Genomic DNA, 27,064 nt, shown 5'->3' on the forward strand with positions numbered 1-27,064 from the left:
ATTACCTTTTGCAGTGATTCACTGAATGTGAATTACAGAAGTCTTCAAAAAGGTCTTAAAAAATTACTTTTCTTTTTTTGAGTATTCTTCCTTCTATATAAATATTATGTTGCTGCTGTTACAAGAAGCTTGTGTTTCCATAAGTTAAAATCATAGAATATCTCCAGTTGGAAGAGACCCATAAGGACTGAGCCCAAGTCTCTGCTCCTTGCAGGACTACCTAAAATTAAACCATATGACTAAGAGTATATTCCAGATGCTTCTTGAACCCTGACAGGCTTGGTGCTGCAACCACTGCCCTGGGGAGCCTGTTCCAGCCATGCTCCCAGTGAAAACTCTTTTCCTCATGTTCAGTCTGAACTTCCTCTGAATTTCTGGCACTTGCTCCTGTTAATTTCCATCAGCCGGGGACTGCAGAGCTCTGTAGCCTATCCAGATGTCTCTGTAAGGCCTCTCTATCCTAGAGGGAGTCCACAGCTTCCCAAATTTAGCATCATCAGTAAACTTCCTTAATGTACATTCAGCTCCTATGTACAGTTCATTTATAAAAACATTAAAGAGCACTGACCTAAAAGTGAGCTTTGGGTGCCTGACTGCCAGTTTGATGAAACCCCATTTACTGCAACTCTGAGCCCAACCTGTCAGCCAGATTTAAGATAAAACTCCTTACTGGCTGTGTCTTGTTATTGACAAAGTAACTTCAAATATATAGTTGTGAATAAATATACAAAATAACTTTAAGAAAAAGATTAAAAAAATAAAGCCTTCAGATTTATACAGGGTGGAAGTAATCTTGCATCAGCCACTTGCAGAAAGTACCATAACAATAAAGAGACCTTAATAAGTGGTTCTGAAACCATTACACATGTAGGACAAACCTCTCTGAAGTGTCCAATTGAAAAGCACATGGCTAAGGTAAACCACAAGGAGACATGTATGTTTTTATTTACCAGCACTATTAATTCTCCACTTCCAGACAATACTGTTAGTTGCTCCTTTATAATTCTTTGAATTACATTTGACTCTCAGGCTGTGAGGTGCACTTGTGCTCTTACCTGGTATCTCATCTTTGGGCAAACTTCAACAAAATAACAGTGGAATCTCCTGCACTTAGAGATGATTCTCCACTGCTTAAAGGAATACAAGGAAATGAAAAGGAAACCCCACCAGCTCTCTTACTTTGTGCTATAACTGAACAACCCCCCTCCAAAGACCTGCACAGGTGCCTGAACCAGTTTTGTTTTGCTGCTGAGTCCTGCAGGGCCAGCACGTGCAAGTGCACAGAAACCCATCTGACCAAGACATGTGGTACCACATGTCCCTGTTCATGGTTCCCAGCTGTCAGAGCACAGCACATCCTCTAGCACTAGCCAGGCACAGAGCTATCTAGGTCAAACAGTACTTAACTATTCTCAGTGTTTGTCCTCAGCAAAGTGGCCAGACTATAGACAGCTAAATCTGTCTTTTGGTGCAGTTTTGTGACACTCATCAAGAGCTGTGCTTGGGCTAACTAACATCAGCAGCTGGGACAGCACACTGGGAGATAACTGAGTGCTGACAACATATATCATTCAATTCTTTCTACATTTTGTTCAAGATCACTTGGTAACACTTCCAAATCACTTTTAAAATATCATTTTATTTTGCTGTTACCTCCTTTAAAAAAGGCATATCCCTTCTTTCTAATCCAACAACTGCAAACAGCCCAGTCAATGGTACAAAGTCAAACAAAAAATGGTCTTTCATCAAGCTACAGTTTGATCAGGAAGGAGCAATCACAGAGGCTGGCCCTGCCCCATTTTCTTCTCTTGAACAAAGTCACATGTTGGCTGTGTGTGGGCTAAATGAGTGTCTCCTCTTAACCCTTTCCTCCTATGTAACAGTCTGTTCTGTCTGTAGAGACAATTGAATTAGCAGTTTGACCCTTTCCTGGTCAATGAAGGGTTTGTGTCTCATTATCTATTCCTTCTCACTGCTACTGAAGGAAAACAATCTTTTATGTACAGGCTGGGCAGAGAACTGATTGAGAGCAGCCCTGCAGAAGACTTGGGGGTGATGGTTCATGGAAAACTCAACACCAGCAGGCAATGAGCACTCACAGTTCAGAAAGCCAACCACGTCCTGGGCTGCATCCCAAGCAGGCAAGGGAGGGGACTCTGCCCCTCTACTCAGCTCTTGTGAGACCCCACCTGGAGTCCTGCATCCAGCTCTGGATGGAACATGGAACTGCTGGAGCAAGTCCAGAGGAGGTGATAAGGGGACTGGGGCACCTACCCTACACAGACAGGCTGATAAAGTTGGGGCTGTTCAGTCCAGAGAAGAGAAGAGAAGGTTGTGTGGAACAAACCTGCCAGTATTTGGAGGAGCCTACAGGGAAGCCTGAGAGGGACTCTGTCAGGAACTGTAGTGCTAGGACAAGGAGCAATGGGTACACATTAAAAGAGGGGAAATTTGGGTTAGATATTAGGAAGAAATTCTTTACTGTGAGGGTGGTGAGGACTGGAAGAGGTTGCCCCCCGGGAGGTTGTGGATGTCCCATCCCTGTCAGTGTTCAAAGCCAGGCTGGATGAAGTGTTGAGCCTGGTGTAGTAGGAGATGTCCTTGTCCACATCAGGGGCTTGGGACTAGATGATCTTTAAGATCCATTCCACCCTCTAAAATTACATGGTATATTATATGGCATCACTGTGTGAGTAAAGTAGAAGGTGAGGCTGGTGACTGAACAGCTCCCCAGGGCAGAGGTCACAACACCAAGTCTGTCAGAGTTCAAGGAGTATCTGGAAAATGTTCTTAGTCATTTGGTTTGGATTTTATGGTAGTCCTGTAAGGAGCAGAGAGCTGGAGTCAGGGTCTCTTAAGAGTCTCTTCCAACTCCTTATGGTCTTCTTCTTCCAACTTGAGATATTCCATGACTATATGGTAAGTACAGTGGTATATGACAAGTATCACAAGTCACACTGCTCTTCTGGTACAGTTCACACAAATCACCTATTTTTTCCAATAAATAAATAACACAAGATATTTAAAACAGATGTAAAACCTTAATATTTTCGTTAAATGTGAAATCTTACGCCTTTTTAATAACACATGAGGGACAGGAAGCAGAACAAGAGTAACACTTAGGCAAAACCAATCCATTTTATTTTTGTCAAGTTAGTATTTCATTTTTAAACAGTCAAATAACACAACTCCAGAGAACTACACCTCTTAATAGTTTCCCATTAGTTATCACGACTACTGAAAACATACAAAGCACTTAGAACTTGTTTTAACCAGCCTGGAGTTTTTGTAGATCTTCAACTGTAACTGAATACCACACTCAAAACATCAAATACAGGTACTTTCCATACTGAGTTAGTAATATCAGATGAACTATCCTGCAACAGTACAGCATTGTAAAAATATCTCAGTAAATTTTGATTTAGAAGACCATATCTGAAATTTAGACTGCTTGTACATAAAAGCCTACAAGCAAAAACTTATCAGCAAAATCAGTAAATGGTTCAAATATGTCAATAGTGGTATTAAATAACACTTAGTGGACTGATAAACAATACCACTTGAAAAGAACTCTTCAGGAAGCTTGTAGTGGATATATTCACAGAATACTTTTGTACTACACCGTTCATAGTCTGAGTGGAACTGTTTATGGCAGGCAGGGATTCTTTGGCACAATGCATTTAAAATCAAAGCAAGGTGACCACACTTAGGTAAGGCAAACCCATATCAAGGCAGAGCTGTAACAGAAACCCTGTGATGACAATGACAGTAACCAGCACGCTGGGTGTGTAGAGATCATGCTTAAAAATTATTCTTTTGCAGAATGCAAAAGAGATATTAGCCAAACATTTAAGTAAGAAACTGGAACTCCTATACCTTCAAGAGCACACCACGAATCACTGCCTCCTCATGAGAAATTACCAATATTGTCTTCTGTCATCAGTACTACATAAAGCTGGAACTGAAAAACCACAGCAAGCACATAAACTCAGCATACTCTGAAGAAATAAAACTAAACCAGAGGAGTTACTCATATTAGTGCAGGTAATGACTTCTGTTACCAAGAATTCCACTTTCATATGCAAATCCAGAAAAAAAAAAGGAATTCAGGAAAAGGAATTTGGTAACAGTAGTTGAAATGGAATACATTTTGGCCAAATTAGGCTTCTAGCATACACCCCAAAAATGTCAAAACTTGATGATTCTGGGGAAATATGTGCACCAACATAGCTTCTAAAGTTCTTCAGAATGTAGCAGTAATAAATGAATTCAGAACCAAGAAATCTGTTTTCAACTGCAGGAAGTTATTCCATAACAAAATGTTATCTGCAGTAAATTTGTAAATTATCAGGAAAGAAAATTAGTAAGTTAATTGACTTCTGGTTTTGGAGGAGAAAAACATTTAAGTCAATTTAATTTAATACATGAGCATTTAATTCAACGTTTTTATATAAATCAGTTGGGAGTGTTATTCTGGACACTACTTTAGAAAGTATTTCTGAATTTTCAATTTATTCAAGTTTTTCTTTTAACAGTGGTGAAAGAAAGAAGTGTATGGGTGGGAAGAAAGTGAAATCTTTATTGGGTCATATTCTGCACTTGGTGTTTTTACAGCCAATTTTTTCAATTTCTTCTCTCAAAAATCTGTACTAGGAAGACACATCTAATTAATATGGGCCAAACAGCAGTTAGACTACTTCATAAAACTACTAACATACCCTACCATTCAAAACCTGAGTGCTGCAATCAAATGCTTTTCCTGAAATTCCCTGGGAGAATTTCTCTCTCTAACTCCTCCTTCTCACTCTCCCTCTCGCTCTGCTCTCCAACATTCACAGCTCCTTCATGTCTGATATGAAAGCACTGGACTTCAAGTTGAAAATCTTGCTTCTTTCATGGAAAAAAGAAAAGACAAAACAATGCTCATAGAACATACAGCAATTACTCTAAAAGTAAATCCAAGCATGACGGTATTTTATACACTTCTGTCTCCTTATCACAGAATAGGAGCATCTGTCTTTTCTAAAAGATTATTGCAATTTGAGTTATAAAAGTGAATGTGAAGAACTTTCTCATTGCTCTCTGATGACTTACTTTTTGCAGTCCTTGTGTCTTCAAACTAACAGGGCTAGAGACAGACACTTGTGACTGACTTGATTCAGTGACAGCTTTCTTCTCAACAAACTGAGTTTTTTCATCTTCTAGAAGTTTTTTCTCTTTCCCTAATTTCAGCTCCTCTTCTTGATGCATTAGCGTAAGATGTTCAAATTCAGTCAGTACCTATTTAAAGAAAGCACAAAAAACAACATTTCCAACTGGCAACACAAGGTGGTGATATCACAATATAAAAACCCTCTTCAAAATAACACTAAAACCCATGTCAGCTTGTGTTAATAGTCAAACTGTTAAGACTAAAAAGCAGCAATACAGAAGAATAATAACTTTTATCAGACTGTTCTCATGATCCAGGATACTACACTCAAAGTACAGGTAGAAAACATGGAAGGCACTAAGTGAATATCAGATTCCCTCCTACATTTTACTGTATCTTTATTGTATCAAAATAAGGGGGCCTTTAGAGCTAAACCAATTATCAACAGACAGATTAAATCAAGATGACTCAAGCAGAATATAGTGGGGAAGTGTATATTGATCAGATTTAAAAACAACCAGAGTTAGTCTGGTTGGGAGTTACTGGTGGGCTGCAAGAAGCTACCTACTTCTCAGCTCTTTGACTAGGTTTTTTTGACATACTAATGCATTTTTGTTTCCAGATGTATTTTAACCAGTTCAACCCTATTGTGAAGTTGTATGTGACAACAAATGAGGTCCTTCATCCTTCCTCATCTCCCATTTCCCCACACACAAATTCTCCTAGAATCCTGCTTTTGCAAAGAAGAAACTAAGACTATAAACATAACAGTATGCCTGCTGTACACAGCAGACCTGACAAATTTTATAGGTGCACGTGAAAGAAATCTGAAGTTCAACAGAAATTCCCGGTTTTCTTTAGTTTCCAAATACAAATACAGCAGTAAGAGAACATGACAAATGTTCTTTAGGAGTGATTGCATGATCACTTTCCCACTAAGCTCCATCAGGAACTTAGAAAACTAATATCTGTAATTCTGCAATATGTAGAGTTCACAAACCACTTGGTATAAATCATACAAGGAAAATACCAAAGGGTTAGCACAGATACTGTTGTAAGACCTTGCTGAACCTGCTTTGAACATGACTAAGCATTCTTCCAATTGAACAGCCTCACACTGAGAAGGACTGAATCTCTTTTTTTCTCCTCTACAAGTAGCATGGGGGTCTTAAGTGATTTAGAAAACAAATACTAAGCTGCCTTATTTAAAATATGCACAGGAACACCTCAAAAAACCTGCTACAGCTTTACTGGGGGACTGACATACAGAAAAGAACATTAATAAAAATACACAGGTTTCCAATTTCAATTAAACCAGTGTTTGAATATAAATACACGTGACCACAATAAGAGTCTGGCAGAAAGTAGATGAGAAGATCCTATCTTGCTAGTCCAGCTTGACAGGACTAAATCTTCAAAAACAGAGCCAAGATACATTCCACATTTTCAAACAGCCTTAAGGCAGCTGGGAATAGATGAGATTTTGAAACCAGAACTGAAACAAACCAATAGAATACCACACATACACACTTTCAAATCTCTCAGTATGAGGGCTGAGTTTAGATTTAATACTTAAATCTGGAAGTCTGGCAAACACACATGGGCCACTCTGAAAAGCCTGAGGAAATACTTTTTCCTAAAATTTTGGTTTTTTACAGAGCAATCTACGCACAAAAAGCACCTACTGTGTTGTTATGGCATACCAGTGTTTCTCACATTGCTAAAGAAGGCAAAGAAACACAAACATTATATTCATCACTCTCTTACTTCACTATATCAACTCCTCCTCTACAGATGTGCACCAGCTACCCATCAAGGCCTTTAGACTGTAAGCTCCAGCCTTCCCAAAACAAGATCTATTTACCGAATCACAGAATCATGTACGCTACTGGGAAAGACCTTTAAGATCAAGTCCAAGCATGAATCCAGCACTGCCAAGTCCACTCTTAAACCACATCCCCAGGTGCCACATCTATACATATTTTAAATGCCTCCAAGCATGGTGACTCACTACTTTCCTGGGCAGCCTGTTCTCCAATGCTCAACAACCCTTTCTGTGAAGATGTTTTTCTAATATCCAGTCTAAGCTTCCCATCACACAACTTTAAGTCCATTTCCTCTCATGCTGTCACTTAGCAATTGGGAGAAAAGACAAACCCCAAACTCACTTCTCCTTTCAGGCAGTTGTAGAGAGCAATAAAGTCTCTCTCCCCTGAGCCTCCTTCACTTCATGCTAAACAACCCCAGCTCCCTCAGCTGCTCCTCATAAGACATATTCTCCTGTTTGCTGGTGTCTAATCAAACTGCTTTTGATTTAATGCATTACTGTCCTCAAAATATTAGGAAATTATAAATATCAACCAGTGATTTTGTTAAGAACTTAGCTGTTCCAAATCTCAGAAAACAAACTCAAGACAGACAGGCATGCTTGCCTGTCGCTCTGCCTCTTCCAACACTGCTGCTTTCTCCTTCACTCTCTGCACAAATCGTTGCCATATCTCCTCTTCTTTTCTTTCCACTTCAAGGCAGAACTCCAGCCTCTTTGTCTCAATGACTTCCTGTAGACTGAAGTTCAAAAATGTAAGCAACTCTCCAGCACGCTGCTTTATTCAGTGTGGAAAACCAACAATCCAGAAAATTATTTAAACAATTAATACTCATCTGAAATGTTAATTTCTACAGCTTCCCACATAAAAATTCAAGAAGAAACCTAAATGGAAGCAAGCATCTTATCTTTCTATTTTTTTTATTTACGTAAACAACCCTGAGTTACATTACTTATGCTAACAGCTCCTGAGCAATTTACATTTCAAAGTAAATGCAACACTTCAGGCATCTCATGTTCTAAAGACTTGATTTATACCTTTCTGACTCCAACATGAATAAGCTTCTTCTTTAAGTTGCTTACTACTAAGACACTGAAATTGCCAGAAAAATCTCACAAAATTTCCACATTGTGAAACCTCAGTCTTCAAGTAGGACCATACAAAAACAATTAGTCTGGAGCACTAATGTAACAAAAAACTGATTGCTTCTATATGAAAATGGAAGAAAATAACAGGACCTTCAGAACATATAGCACTCTTTTTTAATGTCGAAATTTAAATATGGCAGAATTACATTAATAGAGAATGAATTCAATTTCCTAAATAGTTCAACATCTAAAGCACAGGGTTGCTTTCCAACATGCAACAGCCAAAACCTCAAGACTGCTTGTTTTTTCCTGAACCCTCTCTTCCAGAAGTAAATAAACTGCATATATCCTATACATATATTTGAAACTATATAGGAGGAATAAATTAGTTCAGATCATTGAGCAAATCTCTGGCAAAAAAAAAAAAAAAGTAAGTAAATCAAACATTTCTTTACTTTTAAATCGATGCCTCCCTTCTCTTTTCAGTACACAAGACAATTTTTTTTCCCCTCCAAACAACAGGTACCTGAAATTGAGACACTTCTTTCATGTCAAAACATATCATGGCAAATTAAAAGATGCTAGTAATTTATTCATATGAATAAACTACTAGAGGTTTGACATTTTCAGAGTCTATACTAGTGCTGCCAGGCTGTGCTGGTGGGAAATGTTTGCTTTTCAAGAAATATGAATGGAGCTTGTACACAGATGTACACCAAACCTCCTTTGAAAAGCAAACCTGCTTAATGACATAAGTTCTTCCATCAAAACATGAACCATAAACTTCTCTAAGTCACATAATTCCAGAGAGCACAACTGGAGGACCACAGCTGTTTTAATGGTTATTGAAAATTCTAAAGCATTGTCTTCTGTGACATTTGGCTTAAGAACAGCTCAAACCCTGGATAATGTTCCAGCTTTTTTCTGGGGCCATTCTTTACATGTTTTGCTGAGTCAGCCCTTCCCAGCTTACATGAGTTACTGTCCTTTGCCAGGTAACTCATGCCTTCCACCCTCATGTAAAATAAATAGGTATGTATATTAAGTATTTCACTTTGATTTATACTTCTAATATAAACACACACTTATGTTTTTGTCCTATCTTTTCTTGTTTCTATTTAAACCATTTATAAATGGAAAAACTTACCAAAAAAATCTAAAGAGTTAATTATTTAGAGCAACACTAAGCTTAAACAACTCTCTTTTATCTTTAAATTTATGGTGACTGGGCAGTTTCTCAATCCTAAAGTTTCTTATTTGTATTCAAAATATCATCTAAAGAGAGAAGAAACATCTTGAAATTGCACATGCAGACAATGTTCATAAGGTATCAAGGCCAGAGCACTCCCCCTATTCTATCTAATTTGAGCACTACATGGCAACAAAATAAATTCACAACAATTACCCTTTTGTGTTTGGGCTTGTTTTAGGGGCTTCTAATCAGCTGTGAAATGACTTAGGTCACCCTGAAATTCTAAATCCCCAAATCCACATGAAACAGGGGCATGGTTTTCACACAGATGTATTAATTCACACTATCTCTAAGTTTAGACAATAATGCTACAACACATGTTTTCCAAGTGCTAGCAATCTCACACTATTCAGGCTTCTGCACACAGTGTCAGTTCTGATAGATAAAATGCTGCCTTTGGAAATGATAAAGCTGCTAGAGCAAATGCTAGACTATGTTAACATGCTACAATCACACTTCATTTCTTTATGTGGACATCTTTAGACCCAGACTAGGTTACTTTATCAGGTAAAAGCATTTTGTGTTAAAATTAGTAAAATATTAACTCTGAAGACATTCAACTCAGTAAATAATCATATTACACATAAAAAGGAAAAATAAAAGTATATTTTTTAATTTACTGTGCAGGTGGTTGTGGATGCCAGTACGTGTTCACGAGGAAGTGCTCAAGGCCAGGCTGGATGGGGCTTTGAGCAACCTGGTCTGGTGGAAGGTGGTCCTGTCCATGGCAGGTGGGTTGGAACTAGATGGTCTTTGAGGTCTCTTTCAACCCCAACCATTCTGTGACTCCGAGAAACACCCTCTCCCCCTGGACTGAATTGCTCTGGGAATCACCAAGACAGAACTGAACCAAAATTTCTTTTTCTGTGTGTGACGTCCCAGCAACACAATAGCCCAAACACTCTTAAGTGTTAGGAGATTTGGGGAGGAAGGAAAAACAGTTCACCACATCTTAAGCCAGTCCTTTCAACATTACTTCATCCACTGCTCATAGTAAAATATTTTTCGGTTTATCTTAAGACTGGTTTCACTGCTTCTCTTTTAGTACATTATGAAAATCAAGTTCACAGGAACTCTCATTATTCTGGGTTACACATCCAGAATGAAATACTCTGTACAAAGACACTTAAAAATTTTAAATGTTATAACTAATTATTTAAATAATATATTCTTACTGAGGTTTTGTAGTAAGGGATTGTGAAGAAAGTCTAAACTAATCATACATACCAGCACTACCACCGGCCTTTCTACAGAAGCATTGCTGTGACAGTTTTTTCTGTCTGTATGAGACTGAAAGCATGGAAGCCTAAAATTGCAAAGGAGACACATTATGTTCATAAATAAAGACTCTGAAGTTAATTTAACTCTCAGTGGAACACAATTTGCACTTTGAACAACACAGGTATTTAAAGTTTATTCACTTCCACTTTTAAAAGCTTTCAAATTTGAATGTAACACTTGTAACTTTTTGCAGAACTTGTGCCTATTAATTAAGGTATATCAGAAAAACCAAAAAGAAAAAATTAACTAGTGGCAGGTATTTCTAGCACTGTGCTTTGACTCAGTCGACTAGCTCAGTTGATTATTGAGTAATAATAAGGATGTGGCAGACCTAAAGAATTATGAATTTTTCAGTAGGGGCAAGAAAGCCAAGTATTTTGGGTGTGGCCCAATCTCATTCTAAGATGGTTAAAATATTTAGCTCAAATGCAAAGGTCTGCAGCTGGTCAGATGAACTCCATGGCCAAGGACTTCTTAAGGAAAATGTCTAACAGCCTTTCAAATGTTCGGTTTCTTTTCTTAGACACGAAAAGAGTCACATCAACCTTCCTCTACATAAAAACTTCTTCATGTCACTGAATCCTTCCTGGTTTTCTGTCATCATCTTCAAAAAAGCTGAAAAATAAACAAGTTCAAGAGCTGCATGGTCTAAATATCCAGTTTTGGGGAAGAAAAAAGCAAGGAATGATTCCCCACATACTGAGAAACCAAGATGCTTATGTTACAATAATGTTTAATTGCAATTATAATGGAGAACAAACTGTAACTATGATGCCAGAAGAACAACTAACCCACAGAATGATTAACATTAGCAAATCTAAACACACAAGCATACAGCCTGAATATCAATCCTCAGCTTTATTCAACAGATCCTGGTCTATCACTTTTCTTCTTTCAAAACAAAAATGTGCCCATAGACAACAACTTAAATTGAAAAACGGACTCAACAAAACGTCCAACTTGAAAACACTAGCAATCCTCTCCTCCCTTGCTAATGCCTAGGCTAACTAGGTATGTGTGTGTGTGTATTTAGAAGTTTGTTTCCCTGGAAGCACTCTTCATGTCTAGATTTCTGTTTTCAATTATTCCAAATTTTGCCATTCAAAACATCTCAGCAATTATCTCTTGCTGAGAATGACCTGAAACTGGAATTCATGTTCCTAATGGGCATAATTGGACCAGCAAAACAGCAGGACCAGACCATCTGCACACACACAAAAAAGTTTATCTTTACTTTTCAACAACAAAGAAATGCAAATGCCAATTTGAAGTGGCAAAAAATTATAAAATTATAAAAAATTAACTTCTGAATTTTATATCCAACAGATACTGCACAAAATGCATAAACCACATTCTAAATACTCTGCTATCCATTGACTTCATTACTTCATTCTTAGAATGCAATTGCAAACTAACAAGAAGTTATTATGAAATAGCTTCACCAAAATTACAGGATTTGGGAATAGGTGTTTTTAAAAGTGTGCACAAGACAGTCACTTCAGACTATCTTTATTCTCCCTTCTCAGACCCAGTAATAAAGATGCAAATATATTTTTCTGCTGTATGCTGAAACCATCTCTTTCCACGTTCCCCATAAAAAAGGTAAAACCTGCCAACATGTTTTTACACGCATGTAAAAGTGTGTTTTACGCACATGTTAAAGTCTTTACAGATGTCTGCCCACAACCCCTCCCATAAGGCAGCTGGACATCCAAGAATTACTGGTTTTGCCTTGCAGTGGCATACAAGTTTGGATGAATAAACTAATGTCCTACTTCTAAACCCGAAAGGGTAGTACAGGAACTTCACAGGCATCTTCTTCCCAATATGCCAAAAATCATGGCACATTTGCTACTCAAGTGTCAGTGTTCAAAGGCTACAAACAGCCAATTACTCAAGTCTAGCAAAGGTTTTCTAAATCTATGTTATTATCAAATTTAACATGTAGACAGCTACATTACAGGCACAAAATATGAATTCTCAACATGCATTTTGATCATTATATATACAACTAGCAGGAAATTTTAATCTTCAGGCATATACTGCTATGCAATATTAATTACTCTAAAACTACACCTCTTAGAATTCACATGTATATATTGTAAACATCTTTAAGGATAAAGAGGATGACAATTTAATAACACAGTCTAGCCTAAAACAACTGGATAGTCCCTATTCTAAAAGTTATTTAAATGTACAAGCAAACTAGGAACCACTGAACTTCCTCTACGTAAAAAGACATTTTCTATCACATTACTGAGGACACACTTTTTATTGTTTCCTCAGTAACTTGATAAAGCACCTTATGGGTAAGGCTGCATTAGACTGCTAATTACACTGCATACACATCCTCTAAATTCTCTTCCTTTTCTGTAGTATCATAAGATGTCTCTCCCAAAACACCAAACACCTTCTCTCTCAGACCTCCGTGTCATTCACTATGCCACACTACTGAGGGACAACCACATATATCCTAGTCTTACTTTTCTCTTCCTGTTGCAGTAAGTCTGGGAAAAAGGTCATTTTTCTAGATTCTTATGGGATATCTATTCTCATCCTTCCAAAACAATGACATTTTCAATAGAACTGATTTACCAAAACTAATTAGTAAGTGTATTTTCTTGCCAAAGCTCTCTCAATAAAACTGACATCTAGTGGGCCATAGGTAAAATCCACACACCAGAGAGAACTCAGCTCCTCTGTATATCCAAGAAGCAGACAATTTCTAAATGAGCTCTGAAGTGTAAAATACTGGGACATTCTGATGTGAACCTACCACTTCAGCCTTTTTACAAAACATAAACTGTGCAAGGGTTTTACAGATATAATTCCTCTGCTTGTAGAAGAAAACACTTCTATGAATGATGGTTTTTATAATTAACTTTTATCCTGAGATGGCTGTACACCATGAAATGGAGCTTCAGAAAAGCTGAAGGTACTCGAGCCAATACTGCCATGAACAAATCTCTTAAAAAAAAAATCTTCCCTAGACAAGGGTAACAAGACATCAGCTATGAACAGCTATTAACACACGTTCTTAAACATAAACCAAATGAAAATTCTATGATTAATTTCAGTTGGTTTTAAACCTCTTTTACCTTTGGTTCTCTTTTTATGAAAAGGATGTATTACATTCTTGTTAAGTGAAATGTCAAGAGACCATTGATTCAAGGTCAGCTCAACATCATCTAAATGAATTAATTTGTAAATGTGCCTTGGTTCAAACAATGAGAAACTGTTTTTAAAGCAAAGTTTTATTCTGTTTTCATGCCTGGTTTAAGTCAATATTTCCCACCACAACTATGTAGTAATGGTGCTTCACTAAACCATGAAGGCTTGAACAACCCACAAAGAACCAGCTCTTCCCCAGCAGGATTCCGGGACCAGTTAAAAGTACAGTCCCATGCATTAAAAAAAAACCCAAAGGAAGAGGAAGACAAGAGAACTGGAAATAAAATATTAAACAAAATGGATATAAAATTTTAAATGTTTCCTGCAGAAAGCAGCTTTACTACATGAAACAACTGTCTATAACCTTCCTTATAACTTAACTTTCCTTTGAAATCCTCTTCTAACTCCCTATAGTCCAGCAAAAGATTTCTTGACCTGAAAATGCTAAGACATTTGTTATTATGGCAGATAATGTGGGAAGTCAACAGTGTACCCACTTATTTTGTAAAAGTTTTTGCTTCAGTTCCTTCTGAACCTGGAGTCCAACCAAACTATTATTTAAAATCAGATATTCTTAAGAAAGAAAATAAAACATAATACTAATATATAATGAAAATAATTTAAAAGCTTGTAAAGCATAGATACCTAAAGAAAACAGACATGCTTCCTGAGGAAAATTTAAATCCTCAGGTGTATTATAGAAGAGAAAAAAGAATGCTGATTTACCATGAAGGTAACTAAATGAACAGCTACATCCTTCAATTATTCTTTCCCTCTTAGAAAATTTATTTTATGTATGAACGCTGCTCTGCATTGGGTTGATGTGAAGTGAATGGATGCTGAAAGCAAGTGCTACACACCAAGTCCTTTACCTGACTGATTTGTTCTCAGGGCCAATGTCTCTGCAACCCAACTTCTCCAGCCTGCAGCGCCTGTACGACTCATAATACGCACGAGTCTTATCCTTCAAGTCTTCCATATTTATGCAAAGCATCCTGCGGAGCTTTATTGTGTCACAGTGGTTCTCATTTTCCACTAATCAGTAAAAAGATGATTTTATTATTATGCAGAAGTAGCAAAATAGTCAAAATACATTTTAAACATCATCGTTTACTTTGTTCACTAAATATACTTCTAGGAAAAGGTTATCTTGTTGTTTATTATACCTCTTACACTTCTTTATCATTTTTAATATACACACTGAAGTACTGAAGACCTGTAAGTACTGGTGAACATAATTCAACCTGTCCTGATTTCCTGCTTGAGCTGAAGACAACCAAATTTCTCTCTTTTTTAACCCTCTTTACTGACAATCACAAATGTCTGAAATTTGGTAGTGCTAGAGGTACTGCCACTATCCTAACCTGCCCAAATACTACATACACTATCTCATACTTTGATCCCAAGAATGCATCAGTGTGGATGAAATTACAAGTTAGTGGATGTCTCAATTATTAATTGCTAAATTCCTTATAGTGTTGATCCAAAATACAATCAGCCTGGCATCAATGAAACAGCCCCTTGTATTATTGGTGAATTTTATACTTCAACAACAGCAAAAGCTCATAAAGATACTTTTAAGAATTCTTTTACCTTTTACAATGCCCCAAGGGTATTGACGAGCTCTCTCCATTTTGTTTCCAATTTTCACCTTCTCCATACTTCCTACCACGGCAAATGGCAAATAATCCTGTAGGAGATGTACCAATTAAGCCTTTCAATGTTTATGTAAAAACATTGAAACACCTCAGAAACAAATTAGGGAGGAAAACACCATTTCAGGAAAAGCCAACAAGCAGTTTAAAACCACTCCCAGGAGATCAGTAGCTAGGCAGTATCTACTCATAAAAAACTCAAACTACAATAGAAGCAGAAGGAGCAGTTGATAGGCCCAGATGGGTGTGTTGAGGGGAACCTCAGCAGGCTGGAGAAATGGGCCAACAGGCACCTCATAAAGTGGAAATGAGGGCAATGCTAAGTCCTGCATGTCAGGAGGAATAAGCCCATGCCCCAGCACACGCTGGTGGCTGACTGTCTGGAAAGGCACTTTGCAGAATAAGACATGGGGGCAATGACCTGGTGAACAGCAGGCTCTTCCTGATTCAGCAGGTCTGTCCCAATGGCAAAGGCAGCCAACCACACCCTGAGCTGCACTAGGAAGTGTCAGCCCCAAACAGAAAACTGTTCTAGAACACACATTCAATCAGAGCTCATACCCCAGTAACACTCATATGACAATCACGCATTGGAGCCTGTGCTGTGGTTACTGCTGTGGGCTTGGCACAAAGACAGCCTGGGCACTGCCTGCCTCCTTGCTGACCCACAACAGCTGACCAAATAAAGAAACACCATTACCTGGAAAATAAATCACTAGCAGAGCATGGAAGTGGTCAGTAACAAACGACCACTTTTCCCCACACCAAAAGGACCTGTTACTGATGGACAGCTGCACATTGTCACTCCCTGGCCGGGTAACAGAGGTTGGGAATGCACAGCCATTGGCTCCAGCATCCTGGCTCCTGTTCCCTACTTTCAAACCCACACACATACAAACATGGTCAGGTGTAGCTATAAACACATGCAAGAGAGCAGCAAATGCAGAGCGCTCAAGGCAAAGCCATCTAGCTTCACAGCCTTAGCTGAGAGCTGGCAGCTACCCCTGGCACAGTCAGAAAGGACAACCAAAAATAAGCCAGAGTCACATCTGACTTCTTCATCCCCAGAGAAAATCTGTCCTAATTTCAAAACAAAGTACTAAATAAAAGAAAAAAAGCAGGTGTAAGACTTGCTATTGTAGAAAGTTGTAAACTTAAGGCACCTAAATATCTTCTCTACCAGATGTAAAATTGTATCTGTTGAGGAAAAGAGCAAAGTCAATCTGTCCATCTATAATAGCAATTATATATTAATTAGAAAGATATTAGAAAAACTATTTATGCATGAGAACCTCTTTTCTGTTACACATATCAACAGCAGAAGGGCAGAAGATTTTTAAGTAGGGAAAAAAAAACCCAACACGTCAGAACTTTTTAAGAAGAACAAACTCGTGACATGCAAACTTACAAACTTAAAGACAAGAGTGAAAGCAGTGACATGAATCAGCATTATAGAACGATGATTTAGCATTGAAATATAAATATTTTTGTCATTTACTTACATTTGTGATGCTATTAATCTCAGAAACGGTTTCGTCATCAGTAGGACACTGGTATATTTGGATGCCATTGCTAGTTAATTCGCTCATTATTTTCTTCTTGAACTCTTGCAGCTCAGTTTTAGAAATGCTATCTGCTTTGCCTATAACTGGTATAATGTTCACCTATGAATGACAAATTATATGAAATGTGTGAGACTTCAATTTTGAGGAGGCAACTTTTGTAAATAGAATTGCTTTTTAAATAGCTGTTTAAAACTTCCTCTGCAGTCCAAACCTTTCCATCAATTGATATCAAATTTTCACAAACAATGAAAAATATTCTCATGGGCATCATTTAACTAACTAGCAACCAATTATTAAATATACTCCCCTAAAAGTAATTGATTCTAAGAACAAGGAAGGAGGTCTCATAGAGCCAAGTACTCAAACGCAAGCAATGCCTACTTATTACCTAAATGCCATTAAGTATTTATATCTCTGTTAAAAAAAGTAGATTGCTTAGTTTATAGCAGCAGGGGACATGGCTCAGGTGTTAAATGAAAGCTGGCAGTCAAAATACAGAAAGAAAAGGAAGCAGGCTGCAAACCCTGCCTACCCCTGAGCCTCTTCCTCGGGCTCCTTTCAGCTACATCTTCCTCACCTCACCACTGCAGCATAGTTTCTCCAGCATCTGACATGAGCAGAGGAGTAACACAGGCTAAAGCTTCTTGCTTACCAGTCCTTACACTAATTATTCAGAACACAGAATTCAGTTCTATTAAACTGCCCTATTTCCTAAAATAATGATGGAAGTAACTTGGAAGCAATAGATGCCAAATTTTTCTTACAAATACTATCATCACTCCCAAAATACACATTTTTCAGAACTAAATGGAAATAATGAATACCCAAATGGAAAAAAATGTAAATATTTAATTTTCCAATATTTTGAAAGAATAACATAACTAACTCTTCTGGATTTCAGAAGATGAAGTGTTTTACAGAGTTACTTGATCACAGATGCAAAAAGGAAGGAGAGGATAAAAAACCAAAACAACATACACACTTTCTATTCTTCTGAATATTCTGCCTGAATGGAAACGCCTAAATGTCAAGAACAGATTCAAAATGGTTATTTTTCAAATAAGACTTCTGTCTTAAGCAAAATGTCCCAAAGAAAAAGCAAGCCAGCTCTGAAGTATGACTTCCAAGATTACCTGATGATAGTCCTTAATTGTGTAGCATACATGATCTAAGAATACATGGGGTAAAATATCTAAAATCAAATGAAATTATGGGATTTATTTTTATAATAACTGAACTCATTTAGAATTGTATACTCCTATTACATTAGGAGTAATTCACACCTTCAATCAAATTAGCTGAGGGAAAACTGCATAGGTTTTCTCCAATGTAGGTCTAAAAATGCATGGAATACAGAGTCCTCAGAATTCAATTAACCTCTACTCTTTTTCAACATGAAAGCTGTCTTTTCAATGTGAACGTTTTTCAAGCAGTCACTAATTACGACAGAATTTCTTAGAAAACAGAAAACAAATAGCAGAGAAAGTCTACCAAGAAGAACAGTAAAACACAAAATCATCAGAAACTGTGATTACAGCTATCAACATTGACATTAAATCACCACAAGTGTACAAAAATTGAAAAGCATAAAATTAACTCTGGCTTCAGATAAGCCACAGAGAAGGAAAAGAAATACATGTAATTGAAATCATTGTTGACTGTAAGAGCAGGCTGATTTAAGTGTATCTCTGTGAATCAATATAAAAATTTCTGAAGATTCTTTCTGGAGGGAAAAAACCTAAATCCCCAAGGTACTTTACTGACTTAACCATAACCTGCATACAATTCTGTGAGAATGAATTAGAACTGCAGAGCTCTTAGTTGAATAATCACTATTTCCAGGAAGAAAGAGTACAGGAAAAGATCCCTTTGTATGTGAATGAAACCTGGCTTGTCTGTAGTGATGCCATCCTAAGCAAAACTATAGAAACTACAGGATTTTCCAGTGTCTAAATGCTAGGAGTCCAAATTCTTAGCTAGTCATCCAATCCATAATAGAGAAAAATAAACTGACCATAGATACGCTGTTTTTCCTTCAAGGACTGCAGAGAACAGGATGAACCTGATCTATCCCAAGAACCCTCGGTACCTCTGAGCTGTGTAATCTGCTATTGTTTTGTAGCAGCAGACTGTAACAAAAGTACACAGTGTACACTGCAGTGGATTCAGGAAGAAACTCAAGACAGCTTTCCACACAGATGTACACATTTGACGGACGCATGTGGCTGTACCATCTTCTCTTTATGGAATCCTGTGCTCAGTGAATACACCCAGGGACTTCCACATCCTGGGAAATTCCAAGTTCTTAACTGCCACTAGGACAATGCAGTACTAAAAGCACCACAAACATGCTCCACAACAAGATGGAAACAAAACTACAGTTAAAGCACATAACTCTTTCTGTGTGTATATGGATATTTCTGTAGTAAGATCAGAAAGAATCCATCGCAAAGGGATAAAAAACACAGTTTCATGTGGTTTATGCTCCCTCTGTGCCAAAGCAGAGTTAAAAATTTTTGCAGTAGGTGGATAGAAGTCAAAATTCCTCACAGCAGAATTATTTTTGGTTTATCCTGATGGAAGTATTTTCTTAGGATGCTGTAATTTGTAGATCTATATCCTTTTCTTTTGAAAGAAACACTGTGTTAAAGGAAGTTCAGTAAAGAGCAGGCACAACCTAGAAACCAACAACACAGCACACAGAAATGTGCTCTCCCCTACCTTTATACCACCATACCTTCCCTTCTCTGCTATTGAGAAGTTCAGAATGCAAAATATATCACAAACAAAGTAACAAAAATCCCAAATGTGCTTATGAAACACAAATGTGGACTATACAGCTGATTTAATCCTTGATATCTTGAAAAAACTTCTCTGAAACAAGAAAATGCAGGAAGAAAATTTAGTGGGAAGGGCTCTAATACAGCACAAAGAAAAAGGGAAAGGCACAGAAAATGCATTTAAGTTTTCAAAATTTTCAACATTTCAACAAATGAAATCCAAATAATATAAGGTTTCTTAAAATAGGTTAAAGATTTAGCTTCACACAGCCCCGTTACAGGAAGAAAGTTAAGGATTTAGAAAATGCAAGTAGTTTCACTAGAAAGTGCTATTTCAAAGCTTTCTAAACAAATCAGTATGTTAAAACACTACTGCAGCCTATCACAGAAAAAGCCACATTGGCAGAGTGTTCTGTTCATGGCTCTTCATGCCTCCTCAGTTATCTAAAAGCAAGATCTTCAGTGCTGCAGAGCTTTTTAGATACCAACTTTCCAGCAGTCCCAAAACTAGAAACAAGCTTAATTAGAAACAGTAAAGTGCTTACAGAAGGTACCCTATCCAATCTCACTACTATGCTTAGGGTTTAATAAAAGTAAAGTTGGTGTGGTTCTACTTTTTTTAGTATTTTTTTTAACTTTGTTGTGATTCTTTTTTCAATGCTCTTGCCATATGTCTCTCTCTTTTTGATTTGCGAATAAACAAGTGATGAACTGCAAGCTACAGTTGCAGTTCAAATGCAGAGCCCATTTATTTGGAACTTTAAGTAGATCAGTACCAAAAAAACCTACAAAACCAAATTCATCGATATAGATCCGAAACATGGTAAAGGACCTAAAAGTTACAAGATGCTTTAGAAAGTAAGACAAATTCTTGGAACTGTTTCCAAGTCTTACCTTACTGTCTAGGCTTCTCATAGTTAACAAATCTATGGTTTTTAGAGAACGGCCTGTAGGTGAAATGAAATAGAGGCAGACATGGATGCGAGTATCATGGTAGCTAAATAAAGAACGTATAACTTTCAGTTCTTCCTCGAGATAGGCTTCAAATTGTGCATCTACATAATCCACTATTGGCTGATAGCTGTAGGAAATAAAATTTAACAACCAGATATTAGCTACTCCTAAACAGAGACAGACTAAGAAGGGAATTCTCTTGTATTGTTCTGCAGATTTTTGCTTTACATGTCAAAAGGCTGCTCAAGTAGGGCAGAAAATTATGTGTACAGATTAATCCTAATTTCTGAAAAATTACTCAGAAAAGAATTGTGCATCTAATACAAACAAAATATTTCCTAGCTACTACCATTAGTGAAAAAAAACTATATAATTATGATTATAACAAACTTCCCAAGTAATGGTTTTAAATTTTTGCAATTAAGTTGTGCAAATGCAGAACTCTTAAACATAAGGAAGATACAACAACCTCTTAGGTACAATACAAGAAAAGAAAGAATATGTAACTAATAGTACCAAGAAACAGGATGAACTTTATCATCTGAAGTACACGAGAGGGCTCTTAAACAATAGGCAAAAACTAAAATGAGAAATGTTAGAGAATAAAAATCTGATTCACAGTAAGTAGAGTTTAAGTATACTTTATCCTACCTAAAACCAGAGTCTAATGTGCTTTCAAAAAGAACGTTTTGCTAGATGTAGAAACAGTGCACCCTTACATTTCTTCTGCTCCACAAAGTTGACAAAGCAGATCAAACACTATTGAAATCCAGAAGCAGGTGTTACAACACACAAAATCAAAAGGACAAAAAGGCACCTCCTATACCACACATCAAAACCTGTAACAGCTATACTAGTATCTACTTGCATCTCCTTCATCCAGTTCACCACCAGCAGCTATTATCCAGTCATATCATGAGCCACAGCTGTCATGATAATCTTAACATGACTCTCTAACCTTTCATTATTATGAGTACCACCATTTAGGTACTCACATGGCATAAATCCTTTACAATTACCTTGAAAGAAACAAAATCTGCTGAGACAGTTGAGTCCTGTAAAAAAGTCACAAAAGCAGAGACTCAGAAAAGTTCTGAAATTCACCAGTGTGCTGCCTCTACATCTTCCGACTGACTAAGCTGATTGACACAAAACACAAAGGCCTTTGGTAATACACATGATTAAACTTCCAGTTTAAGTCTTCAACAAGTTACAATGAAATTGTTAAAAACCCTGTAGATCTAATCTATATAATCTACAGTACTTTATCATCTGCTTGGCTGTTTAAAAACCCACCCATTGAACTCCCTACTTTTCTCCACCCCAAAAGAAACTACTGCATGTACACACATTCATAAAAGATTAGGAAAGAAAAGATTTCATAAAGAAAAGGGCAGAGTTCATCTGAATTATAAAATAATTTCTTACATGAGAAGAACAATGTGTTTACTTTGGCACACAGGGAAAACAGTCAACCATCTACTTGGAATACATGTAAGACAACCACTTACTACAAAAGCCCAAAGTAAAATCAACTTGCACTTAAGACCAAAACTTCAGCCTCCACACCAAAATAACAGTAACAAGAGGGCACTTACCTATCTGCTTTGTTCATCTGGTCACCAAACCCCACTGTTTTCACAACTGTCAGCTTCAAAAGAACATTACTTTCCTGGAGTTCAAAAGTCTGGGCTCTAAGTCGCACACTTGAAAGAAAATGTGTTGATGGAGAGTCCTCAAAATCAGTGTTAAACAAACTGCTCACCAAGGCTGATTTCCCAATTCCAGTTTCCCCTAAAGTTAAACAGAAGGGTTGGAGAAGACATTTTTCACATTAAATAAATACATAATAATCTCAGAAAGTGTACACAAAAACTCAACTGATTTCTCTGAGCAAAATTGTGTATTTGTGCATTCTTTTAGTGAACACTAAATATATTTTCATTATTTTTTCATCCTACATATAAGGGTAGATTATCAGCTAATGAGTAATGAGGAGAACAATGTCTTGACACTTTGGTTTCTTTTAAAGTCTGAATTAACTTCCTACAGATTTTTAAAAGTTAAGTAGCTAGCTGTGAAACCAGAGATTCAACAAACATCTTTTAAGAATAAGGGTCATTTGATAAGTATAGAAACATTTCAGTAATACCACCTTGGAATTTCAGAAGTTTTTTAATCTGAAGCTCTTTGTTACAGGTGTAAGCCCCATTTACTCAAAAAAATCCAAAAGGCTGCTGATAAATGAATAAATGGCTGGTATACATTTTCAACATATTTTGGTCTTCACATTGTTTAGGAAACCCAACACACAAACCCAAATAAACAAAGCTGGGAGAAGGGGTGGAATTACAGTTCATGCTTAACATTAAAGAAAGTGTTTAACACCACAGCTGGATTTAAATTCCAGTCACTTCCTAAGATGGATACACCACTAAAGCCTTTAGGCACCCAGATCTACTCACCAATACAAAGAATGTTGAAGCAGAAGCCATGCTTGATGGATTTCCTGATCAGTTGGTCAGGTAAGCTATCAAACCCAACATGGGCAGACAAGGACAAAGTTCGACAGCCAGCATTTTGCTAGAGAAAAATAATTTTAAAATATCAGTTAACAATGGCAATAAAAATTCTACTAGAAAGTTAAACTCATTCCTTATGATTTCACATGCAATGAAGAAAAGCCAAAGTCTGAAAAAAAAGACCTGTCAAATGAGCTTTTGTCCATGATTTGAGGAAAAATTTCAATTTACTTTACAGAAAAATTTGAATGCTTAAAAGGAAAAAAAAAAAGGAAAAAAAAACCCAAACCAAACAACCCTATGAAACATGAATGAAATAAAGTAGACAAGTCCAACTGAAAATGCAAACTGAAAACTGTAGGGAGAAAATAGATCACAGTTGGTTTGCTCTTAGAAAATATGAAAAAACGTACTAAAAAATCCAAGCATCAGAATTCAAAATAGAAAGCATAATCAGAGGAAGGTGTGCGTTACCAAATGGAACTCATTCTGAGGAGCTGGAACTGAAATTGCTATGAATGTTAACTAAAACATTATCTACACTCATTATATGCACCAGAACTCTGAGACAGCATAACATCTATTTCATTGAAATATCTAAAGGTGCACATTCCTTTTCAAACATCAGTTAGCAATCTAGAACCATGACATCAAGAGTGAGCACACTAAAATGCATAAGGCTAAAAGGAAATATCTTGATCCACACAAATGAACTGTATTTTTAAACAAACATTACATATCAGAAGTAGAAATGGTGACAGCTCCATGCTATTCTTTCTCTTATATTTCTAACCCACATGGAATTGAAAACCATTACTGTTTCCTGTGAACATGCACACGGTCAAGAGTAGGAAATTTTTTAATTTAACACTTAAAAGCCCATTAAAGTGACACCTTTTCTAATAAGTATGCATAGCAAGTCTCAGAATTCTTGTAGCTAGAAGGATATGGATATTGCTCATGGCATATACTCATCCTCTTCTTTATTTGAACAGGACTTTCTTGTATGAGCTTACAGACTGCACTGCACCAACTCTCATTTTAGATTCCTCTAATTAGATAATTCCATTTTAGACTAATATGAGGGAAAATGCATATGCAAAGTGAACAGTTTAAAGAGAAATATTACATCTTTGGGGTATTAAAAAAAAAAGCACGTTCAAAGCACATCAGAAAACAAAATTTCTCAAGTCATTCTACCAGAAGAAAATTACTACCAAAAAGTGCTGCGAAACAGGGAGCCCTGTCAGTTTCCTGTCCATTTAAAGACAAGTGTATCTGAGACAGTGGCTGCACATCTATGAACTCTAGCTACTCAGTCTGATCTCAAAGCACCTCTATTGCCACTAGGATAACACAGTTCCTCTAATACAAACCACCCAGCCTCCACACCAAAGGCCAGTGCAAGAGGCTCAGTGTGACTGCAGAAGGGAAGCCTTTCACCTTCACGTCATCAGCATAAATCCCAGCCTCTGCACTGCCATTTGTAACTCTCCAAACAAAAAAACCCTCACAGGAATAAATTTATTTCCTTCTGATGTCCAGATGTTAGAAAGATAAATTATTTTGTCAGCAGAACCGCCTTGTTAAGGCTTAGGGCTTGACATGCCTCAATGATCTCAGACCTGGAGGAGGTTAACAAAGCCTGGGGAGAAGGATGTGCTAATGAGAGTGGACACAAAAAATACAAAATTTACGGGCCACAAGGACATTTGGCAGAACACCCAATATAAGGAAGAAACTAACAAAGCCAAGTCAGCAACTATACTGAAATCAACTGACTCAGCTCCAAGGAAATTTTAGCAGGAGGAGATTGTGACCATCAACTCAAGAAACCCACCAACTCAAAAGAAAAGAAAAACCGCGAATGTGAACTAATTAGCATGACAAACGAGAGAATCACAACCAACAGAAGGTAGACTAGTAGCCAGTGACGCTTGATTTCCTTGTTTGCTAAAATCTATAAATGTAGTTTTGATGATTGGGCAGCTGGCATTTTGTGGGTCATCACCTAGCACCCCACTTTGCACAAACTAGAATAAAGAAATAGAAGTAGCTTGTTTCAGTATGTAAATTGCTGCTGCTTACTAAGCAGCGAGCACTCATTCAGCACAACACCTCCCTTCCTCACACAAGAATCACTGTGTAAACCTATTCCACGTGACAGCAACTGAAGCATTGTCTTAATAGAAAAGCAGAAGCCACATTTTTCCCTCCGAAATTTTCCACGGACATCGGGTGTCAATTTCTTTGTCAATAGCAGAGAGACCACAGGATATCTGCATTCTTACTACTTCTAAAAGAAAAAAAAAAACATCTAGTTGATCACCGAACTGATATCACCTAAATATCACCTAACTCACACCTCATTCCTTCCCTCAACCCCATTTTTAAAGGTTGGTGGCATAACTAGATTTCTCCAGAATCGTTAAATTGGATGGGGCTCTGAGTGACATGGTCTAGTGAAAACTGTCCCTGCCCAAAGCAAGAGGGGTGGGACCAATCTTTTTGAGATCCCTTCCAACCCAAACCATTCTAAGATTCTGTGATTTAATAAAATATTTTGGTTTACATAAAGTTGTCTTGCCCATCAAAAACAGCATGAAAAAAACCATGGCCTGAGACTGTGTAACGTTTAAAAATTATTTCTTTCAGAAAAAAACCCCTAAAATAAAATAGTAATCTTTTAAATTTACTACATATTTTTGACCAAAACTGCCCAACACCATCCCTTACCAAAGCAAAAGCTAAGTCTTAGACTACACTCATCACTCTGTGTAAACCTCTGCTGAACGAGACTAGCAGTCTAGGCACTGGTGCCACTGGATTTGTAGATGTGACTGAAAGTTGCCGTCCAAAACTCGAAGAAAACCGTACCCAGAGTGTGATTCTGCAGGGGGTGAGGGTCCCGGCAGCCCCGCCGAGGTGCTGGGAAGGATGCGGCGCCCGTGGACATCCCCCCATGAACGTGCCCATGGGCACCCCAGATCCGACTCCTCCTGAGCCCCGAGTTCACTACTACCGACAGGCATGGGAACTACGCTCCAACACTGTCGTGTGGATGGGCTCAGTGTCTTCAAAGCTGACAGCTTTGCCATTACACAGAAGTAACTCTTCAATACACAAGATTCAACTTATTACCCGAAATATGCGATACGCCAGGGGAGCGCTAGGAAGAGTGACACCTGAACACAAGTTCCTTTAACACCAAGTGTTCCAAAAGCCTGACAGCTCCGGGAACTAGCGTGAGGAAGGAGCCTTCATCTCGCCCGCTAACCCGACCCGCACCCTGACGCGGCCCTCAGCAGCGCCCGGCACGGACAGGGACAGCGCCCGGCGCCCCACAGCAAGGGCAGCACATCCACCTCTTCCTCCCCACAGTGCGACCGCCACCCTCCTTCCCCTCCAGGTGCCGGCGCTGCCGGGCCCCTCCGAACCCTCAGCCACGCCGGGCTCACCCCCGGCACAGGGGCCGCTCACCCGCCGCTCCCTGTGCCGCAGAGGGGACTTACCAGGTGCTCCTCGGTATCGGAAGCGGCCATAGCCCCGCCACAGAGACAGAGAATGAGGGAGGAGAGTAGAGAGAGAAGGACGCGGCCAAAACTGCCGCCGAAGGGGAGAGCCACGCGGCGGGGAGGAGCGCGGGGAGGAGATGCGGCCGCGGCTCCGCCGCCGGGGCGGGCGCTGCTAGCGGGCGCCTCCCGGCCGGAGGGCGGCGCGGTGCCGCCGTCGCGGCAGTGATTGCCGGGCATGCTGCCGCTGGGAGGAGGGGCTCGGGCAGCGGCGGTTCTGCCGCGCCCGCGCCACCACCATCACCA

General features: G+C 38.2%; 1 protein-coding gene across 1 annotated transcript; it reads right to left on the minus strand.

Annotated features, from left to right (window-relative positions):
- Positions 1-3,223: 3,223 nt before the first annotated feature.
- Positions 3,224-26,998, minus strand: SEPTIN10 (septin 10). Its single transcript, XM_058823826.1, is given in 12 exon segments — positions 3,224-4,890; positions 5,095-5,280; positions 7,585-7,717; positions 14,643-14,805; positions 15,364-15,460; positions 16,928-17,089; positions 20,665-20,851; positions 22,323-22,518; positions 23,190-23,307; positions 26,759-26,799; positions 26,802-26,901; positions 26,903-26,998. Coding segments are annotated over 12 exon segments (1,623 nt in total). The 3' UTR covers positions 3,224-4,746.
- Between the last annotated feature and the right edge of the window lie 66 nt (positions 26,999-27,064).

This window comes from Ammospiza caudacuta, chromosome 2, assembly GCF_027887145.1.
Source record: "Ammospiza caudacuta isolate bAmmCau1 chromosome 2, bAmmCau1.pri, whole genome shotgun sequence".
Taxonomy (NCBI): Eukaryota; Metazoa; Chordata; class Aves; order Passeriformes; family Passerellidae; genus Ammospiza; species Ammospiza caudacuta.